This window comes from Watersipora subatra, chromosome 3, assembly GCF_963576615.1.
Source record: "Watersipora subatra chromosome 3, tzWatSuba1.1, whole genome shotgun sequence".
NCBI classification, from domain to species: Eukaryota; Metazoa; Bryozoa; class Gymnolaemata; order Cheilostomatida; family Watersiporidae; genus Watersipora; species Watersipora subatra.
In genome coordinates, this window is record NC_088710.1 from 61,379,187 (window position 1) to 61,387,794 (window position 8,608).

An 8,608-nucleotide genomic window follows, 5' to 3' on the forward strand; every position below is an offset into this window, starting at 1 on the left:
TGCCATTATGCTGAGTTTTCGCATTGTCTCCTTGACCGAGGGGAGCATGAATGCCTGCGTATGCATCCTGGTGTAAACGAATTTGTGGCGTCTGCACCCCTTGAGTTGAGGTGGAATAATTACCTGCGATATCATAGTGAGTTGGATATTCATTTAATGCCAACAACACTAAGGCTATGCTAATGTATCAAGCATTATCTACAATTCTTGTGTTACACATTTAATGCATCACTTGAACACACATATTCTGAACTCGTGGAACACAAGGAGAACTGGTATATTTGGCTTGTACACTTACTACAGTAGAGAGTGTATTAGTTTTATGATTTTATTATATAAAGATCGAGATTATTTTGATGATCAGCAATTATTGTTTTTCAATAGTTGTTTTGGTAGATAATCTATTCCCATTTGGAGAGCCATCGCCAAATGCTCGGAAAAGGTTGTGTGCATACCGCAATCTTGTGTTTTGGTTTATGCCGCAAATCTTGTTTGCAAGTCTGCAAACTCTTCTTCATCATCCGTTGGTGGGAAAAGAGCCCGAATCTTAGACACCAAGCATGCAGGTAGAGGCCGTCGCTCACGGCGACAAATTTGCGGCATAAGCCAAAACACAAGCTTGCAGTATGCACACAACCTTTGTAACAACATCCGTTGTAATGGACCTCACTCTCAGGCCGTGGGAAATTAGATCGGACTGGCATCGCTTGAAGCCTTTCAGCTCCATGGTGTTAGAGCTGGTGGTCTCTGTTGACTGCAAAGTAAAGAAAGTTACGACCAACAATTACTTTCACATCATTTGAATGAACTATTTAGCTAGATGAGCAACTTCATGTTTATGTATTGATAACTACTAAAAAATTTGGGTTTTTGTCAGGCTGTGAAGTAAAAACTGTCAAAGTTTTACCTTGACAAGATGGCTGCTGACTATTAAACCGCAGCTCTGATCCATCATAGTGTAGGCTCTGTATAGTGCGCAATGCCCCGGACTATCGCATCTACCGTCACCTGCCAAATCAAGCTCCCAATCGATTGCTGCCATCAATCCCTCGTTATGCAGGGTGTACTGCTCAGCAATACACTGTAATATATTGTAAAACTTCATTATACAAGAATAATTTGTATCATTATCATTAGTCTAAGAATGTAGAATCCTCTTCCCCCTTTTTGTGCTATATTATGATGAAGAATCAGAATTTTGAATTATAATATATTTTGCTTGAAGGATGACATATTTTCATTTCAAAAAAAAAATTGTTTCTAAATGTTGTTATTCAATTAGTGTGCCAAGCTTTTACTCACATTTTCCAAGTTTATGAGTAAATATTAACACTCACACCATGTAAGTATTCTCTTTGTTGGTAGAGGCAAACGCTGTGGCTTGGTATTGCGATGTTCAGGAGCGACAGAAAACGGAGGTTCTGCGTAAGGCATCCGCCAGAAAAGAGTGATGCAGCTGCCAGCAGGGGTTGATGACGTGAGCTCTGTTCACCCTGGCAGTTGTTTCCCAAGTGTACGATCGGTGACAGGAGGCACATGTAACCTTGAACTCTACCCATCCGCCTTCTCGCACCATCGTGAATGAGCAGGGGAGGGCGCAGGTGTGACAGTGAAATAGTCGCTGGAGTGCTGTCACACTTACTATTATTTTCTCCTCTTTGAAGGAGGATTCGGTTCTGAAATCACAACACAATAGTTGACTTGCAATAAGATTTGTACAATATCATTTCCTGTTATTATATCATATTTGCTTGATCAGAAAAAGAATAAATATATAGCCATGCAATCATGACACAGATTTTACAAAACCCTATCAGAATCAATGATATTGTAAACATAAAATGTGAGTAATAACTCTATGGATATTTTTTATATTTTGTCAAGTTTGGTTTAGTTCAGCTCTATCTTACATGTAATTGGAGAGCGTTTGATGCTGGCCAACATAGCGCTCAAACTTTTCCCAGTCTTCAGTGGTTGGCACAAACTCTTCATCTAATACTAATAATAATCAACTAATAATATTAATATGCTATTAACGATGATACCAGAAAATGACAATAACTATTTTATATAACATATCTATAAGTGAGTGGGGTTAAGAAATTTGGCGAAATTAATCGTGAAACAACATTATTTTATCAATTATATATTAATATATTACGTTTTACAGATAGATATGCAGTATGAATTAGTTTTGTTATTATAATAAGAATAATACACGTAATTAAAAAGATAAAATACTAATAATATAATATTACAATTAAATGACATTAATATTGTTATATTAAATATAGATTAATACAGTACAATTAGGAGAATACTAGATAATAACCCGAGTTACAACTACTAATACAAGTAGTTCATAAAATAAATTACTTACGTGCTTTGGTGATATGTGGAGTATGCAAACAGGTTAGAAAACATGTCGTCTTTGAACTGGCGAAAACAAAGGTAAGAGTAAGCAGGCGAATAAATAAAGTGGGAAACAGTCCCAACATCGACAAGTCCGAACCTAGACAAGTCCCAATCTCGACAGAGGTTGGTCCGAATCTAGACAAAGGTTGGTCCGAACATCGACAAAGGCTGATGCAGTTTTACAATAATTTAATCTTCATCAAATAATAAATGCCTTTTTGCAGTTCTATCCTCACTTTAAAAAATAAAAACCAAAGCTACTCACTGAAATAAACAAGTTTAATATGAGATAGCGTGTTTGCTATTTGCGATAGATCAAACTTGAACTGAAACTAACATTATCTGATCATGTGACTTACAATTCCCGCTATATGGCGCGAAAAATTTCTACAGCATTTTTCAACCATCATAGCGGACCAAAAGGCTCATCATTTTTATCAGAGAATGATATGCAATCGTTCAAGCTAAGCTTAAAAAATTAAACATATTTTTATGCTATGTTTTGAGATATCAGTGCTCAAAGTTGCAGCATTACGATGCCGATAAAATAGACGCGTAAGAACAATAGACATGGTTTTTATCGCAAGCGTGAAGTATATTTGTGAAAATAGTTCGACGAATAAGGATGCATGAAAGTGTAAACATAAACTATCTCGCACACATTTTAGCCGTTTTAGCACACATACGTCACATTTTAGCCGTTTTGGAAAACGAATCCAAACTAGGGCGGTCTCGTGTGGCTGCGATTTTCTGTTCGTTTTTTAGCTTTTACGAGCTTTTAATCACATTCCCACATATTTGGCACTTACAACACAATAGAGTAAGACATGGCGAATCTTTTGATACCAAATAACTGTAATGTGAATTTTGTTGCAAGTCAACCTTTAACATAATTATAAAAGCGTTGGAAGAATTCAGACTATATTTTTTACAAGATGCTTTGCTAGATAAATTTAAAGCAGAATCACTGCTGGCCAGTACAGAAACTGTTAGTGGTTGGTGAAAGTCGTTGTTGAAAGCAAATATAGTTCTAGTAAAGCTAAAGCTTTGAGCACGATCCTTTTGTTCAAAGATGAAAAGCTGTAAGCAATATCATACTGCATTGATGAATGCCAAAAGAAAACTGTAAGATCAGTTCAAATTTTACTCTTCGAAAAAAGTGTGTTTTTTTAAAACGGACTTTTTGAGCTTTCTGTCTAAAATACAATGGAAGAGAGCCATTTGACATTTGCGAAAAATTTACTGGTCACAATATAGTATACTAAATAAATGGTTTTGGTACTAATGTCCTGGGAGAAATTTAAATTACTTAAGTTGAACACTAATATTAATATATGAATGAAAATGTCTTTTTCAAGCAATAAATGTTTGATTATGATATTTGTAATAATAATTGTTGTACCAATTATTTGATACTTAAATAATAATATAAAAAGTATCGTTTTTTTGTGTGTTTCCTTTGAGTAAATACTACAATGGTTCTATGGTTCTATGTGTAGTGGTTAGTCTCTGGACCTTGAGTTCAAGTTCAAGTCAGGACTTTCTTTGAGATTGTTTTTGACAGTATCGCACTGTAGTCAATGATGATCCCAAATGTTAAAGCTCACATCAAGTAGTGTTAAGGCGTGGTGACACGAGCACCGAACCGACGTAGGATCGGTTCGGAGGCTGGTCCGGTTCGTGGCACATGTCACACGGCATCCGAAGTCACTTCGCTTCCTAGATACCATAGGTATAGAGACAGGACATGGATTCATTAGTAGTTGTTATGTATTTGAGTTAAATATTTCTATTGTAAACATAAAACTTTGAGGAACAATTATAAATTATAACTACACAGCAGATCTATCAGAAGATCGTTCAGCTGCTCAAAATAAATCACTTGATACAAAAATTTTGCTAACCCTTCCCATCGACATAATTATATTTTTTTTATTAAAATATGAATGTTTTTCTATGCTGAGTACATAACAAACAAAAACAGTCTTTATCATTGTACTGTGGTTTTACATAAATAAATCAGTCAACGATACTTCATCAGGATGAATATGACACATTACTTATATTCCACACAAAAGAAAACCACAACCATTCCCTTACATTTATGCAAAACTTAAGTGCAACATCTTACATTTATGCAACCCAATCACAAGTCCGGGTGAACCTTGTCGTAAATCGCTTCATGTTGTTTATTTAACGAAATAAAAGTATCTCCATTTCTTTTTTAACTTTACTCACACGCACGTAAGGAGAAATGTGACGCGTGCTCGCTAGAATTCTAGAATTTTAACCAGCCAATAAGAGCAAGGGTTCGGCACGAAATTTCGAGCAGTACCGAAATAGTTCGTTTCGGCTAGAAATGTCTTCGGCCGAACTTTTTACAGCTGAGAGCGACTTCGTTTTGCGTCATTTAGTTCGGTTCGGTGCTCGTGTGACCACGCCTTTAGGGTTGTGAGGTCTGCAACTGTCTGCAGGTAATTATCTTATAATCTACAATAATGCGCCAGTGATTTGTTTCCAAGTGTCTGTGAACTCTATTTTCTTCAAAAGGTCCTAATAACAATTATTCTGTCAAGACTCACTAGCTCAAGCAAAAATAACAATATACTTGTACACTTAGCTCTATTTGTTATTGCCTTATTAGGTTCAATGAGTATGCATGTATCTATTAGGCGTACAACAGAAGCTGTTTCTGCTGGCAGGGGGGCTGAATAAACTCTCTTCTCATGGCTTTATAGCTTCCTGACTTGCCAGCTGTTTGGGTGAATCGTATCTGTTGTGGGTTTCCTCGGCAAGCTGTTTGCTGCAGGCTCTTTGGCTAACTTAGGCTTCTGTTAGTCTTCTCCTGTCTTGGTTCCTTTATTGTGCTTCCCCCTGCTGTTTGTTTTGCTGCCAGTTTTTCGTTCTGTTGAATGGCTCGCTGCCAGCTTCTCCCTCTGCTTCCTCTGCTTTGTCGTCAATAGTGCCCCTCAATTATCCTTTTCCTTGAATCATTGCCAAAGGTTATTGGTTGATCGTGTTTTGCTTGTGATTTTTTAATCATTTCTTGCACAATTTCTGTTTCAGATTCTCTGCAGTGAGCTAAAATTCCTTAACTATTTTGGAATCCCATGACGACAAGCGAAAAATATTTTAGGTCCGGCAACATATTGTACAAAAAATGCCATAACTCAAAAACTAATAGGAGTAGCATTGTGAAATTAATTTTGAAGTAATCCTCATTCTAAGAAGCTACTAGTTAGCTAACTTATATAAAGCAAGAAACATGTTATTATTTAATGCCATTCTTTTCACAGCCATTTCATCAATATTTTTGCATAAAATACGGAATCTTAGCTGATGTAAAATTATGTGAAGCGCCCAGCATTCGTAATCTTTAGTTACACAGCCCATGAATACCTGTCATTGTGAAACAAAGAAACTCATAATGTTTTTCAACTTCTATATTAGTATTTATGCATCCTGCCGTAAGAGTATTATACACCTCTTACGGAACCACTCATCCCCTTTTATTTAACCATTTTTGATATGATTAGGAAACAGCTTTCTGGACTCTTGGTAGCCTGACACGCCGATTTGTTATTCCAACTTCCTAGCACCTGCTATGTTACTGCACAGCATAAATGTTATCTGCTTCTTTGTACTTACTCGCTTACTGCCTAGGAAGTTTTGCATCGCCCAATCGTCTGTGATCTACGGATGTGACAATTGCCTGACTGATTAGGCAAACATATATACGCCTGCGTAGATCAGAAACAATTCGAATTACATTTTTTACTCATGCTCAAAGTATCACTATGCTCTTGTATTACTTTTTATATTTTTAAACTTGCTCAATTAGCATCAGCCATTGACTTGATTAGCCTTTATATATTCTATGTTTTTGCTATTGGAAGTTTGAATTTTTAATCAATATAATCTGTTTTTAAGTTTTTAGCTAAAGCAAACCAGTCTAACTCTCAACACTAAATTTACACCTATAATGCTGTCCTTTAAATTTGCAAATCATAAACCAACTACTTGAACCATTAATCCGGCACTAATAGTTAATAATCCTTAAAACAGACGATCAATACAATTATGCTATAATTTTCTACTGCTATACAATACATTTTCTATACTGAAAGGATGTTATAAGCTATTTTTAAATATACTAAATAAAATGTTGTAAGTAGTTGTTTCGCTGATGACTGGTTGCTGATCGGGTGCATGCTGACTGCTACTTTGCTCCGACAAGTCATAAATCTAGCTGGCTCTTTGTAATATTGGTGATATACCTTTTCTTGTGCTTGGCACTCTGTTGAGTTGTTAGCTTCACTGGTTAGCCATGAGTAATTGTTGTAGCCAGTTAGTCTCTTTCATATTATGTGGTGTTGGTCAATAATAATCATGATTTCATAGCAATTTTGTGCTGTTTTTCATTCATAAGCTTTTCATTATAAGGATCATACAACTACCAATCTAATTGCTGTCAGATAAGCTTACATTGCATCAGCTGTGATGGTTGAATAACTCTGATGCTTGATTTTTCTAGCGACATAACAATTGCCCTAGGTTTTCATGTTTGCTTGTCGGTGTATTGCAGTGCTTGCTGCAATGTTTTGCAGTAAGTGTGGTATTTCACGATCCCAAAATTTATTATTTATTGTAACTTATTGGTCATCAATCGTTTCTGACCCTGACACTAATACACCAAAATCAGAAACTAAAATGTAGGAGCTGATAATACATACATATATGGCTGAAAAATACAAAAGTATATAAATGTGGGCCAAAAAGCTAAAAAGACACAAATCAAAAACTAAAATATCTAAAATAAACTTTCCCGACCAAATCATGAATTTTAAAATTTATGCCCTATACAAAACTAAAAAAAATCCTGTTTTGTAGATTTTTTCTCATCTGGTCAAACTTTGTTAGATGTTCGTTTTAGGCTGAAATGGTGAGTAGGTGAGTTGAAGCTAATCTTTTATTTGCAGATATCCTCATAATACACAGTATTCGAATGGTTAAAAAAACTTTTAAAGATTGCCATTGTTCTAAACTTATTTGGGGGGTACATTGTTGCAACATACCAAAGATAAACTGAATATTTTCAACAAGGCAGCCGGCTGTTCAAACAAAGATTGGATTTTTACGCGAACATTGCAAAGGATTCATTCAAGATGGCTATAAATGATTCGCTGCAGTACCTTTCTGCCATTAAGTCTATGGAAATCAGAGCGTACACTGCAAATACAAATAAGCTACTAGAAATGGTAGGGGGTGACTCCAGGACAATATGTTGGAGATCTCCAGGTTCCTATGATTTAGTCATCAAAGATTTTGCAGGAAACAGTAAGTTTTGCATAAGTGGTGCAGAAATGAAAAATCATCCTATTTCTGTTTATTATTCAGAGAATAATGTAATTGGAGAGATAAAAGATGGCAAATTTATTCAGTCTACATCAGGCAGTGTTGAAGTAATCAGGGTGAGTGCAAATAAGATTACCGTGGCTGGCAATACTTTTGAGATATTTCGTACTCATACTACCATCACTTTTAATTTGGAAGCTGATGTGGAAATGAAAGCTATGGTCATTGCTTTGGCCACTCAAGATGCTTTAGTTTATGACTTTTTACAGAAAAACCTTCCTATAAATTTGGAAAGTAAAAGTGATGACTCAAATACTTCAATCACTCCGAAACAAAAAAGACAAATTGTTACAGTGGTATTTACTGATGAAGGAAACAATCAGACGTATCAATTGAAAGTGGGAGGTCGGCAAAGTGGTACTGGCATGCTTACTCTTTTTTTGATAGATAACTCAAAAAGACACAATATATTACTGACTACCACAGTAATGGCTGGTAAAATAAGCGCATCAAATATGGTCGGAGAACGACAATACACAACTGCTAGAGACACAACTGACAGAACAATTTTATTTGTATCTTTTAATTCATCTATTATTGGAAAAATAGATCTTGGTAAAAGCTATCCTGCCAGTTTAACAACTTATACTTCACCATCGAACACCATAATGCATGTCAATGGGGACACAACAACAGGTACAATATTAGATTCTGCTGGATTAGAGATGGTAACTTACAAAAGATCTGATCCAATATCCTTTGAATTTACATTAAAGAAACTGACAAAAGATCAAAAGAAACTTGTTACAGCTTATTTTTCTGCAGTTATCTATAACGT

General features: G+C 35.6%; 1 protein-coding gene across 1 annotated transcript; it reads right to left on the reverse strand.

Annotated features, from left to right (window-relative positions):
* Nucleotides 1-280: 280 nt before the first annotated feature.
* On the reverse strand, nt 281-1,559 carry LOC137391699 (uncharacterized). Its single transcript, XM_068078226.1, has 3 exons — nt 1,338-1,559; nt 908-1,081; nt 281-754 (listed from the first exon to the last, which is right to left on the reverse strand). Exons 1-3 carry the CDS (start codon nt 1,557-1,559, stop codon nt 581-583), a joined length of 570 nt encoding a protein of 189 aa, XP_067934327.1. The 3' UTR covers nt 281-580.
* Nucleotides 1,560-8,608: the final 7,049 nt, after the last annotated feature.

Coding starts and splice junctions, on each gene's coding strand:
- LOC137391699 (XM_068078226.1), bottom strand. CDS start 1,559: ATGGGTAGAGTTCAAGGTTACATGTGCCTCCTGTCACCGATCGTACAC. Junction 1,082..1,337: donor AAAGAGAATACTTACATGGT/GTGAGTGTTAAT, acceptor AATATATTACAG/TGTATTGCTGAGCAGTACAC. Junction 755..907: donor TCAGCAGCCATCTTGTCAAG/GTAAAACTTTGA, acceptor TTTACTTTGCAG/TCAACAGAGACCACCAGCTC.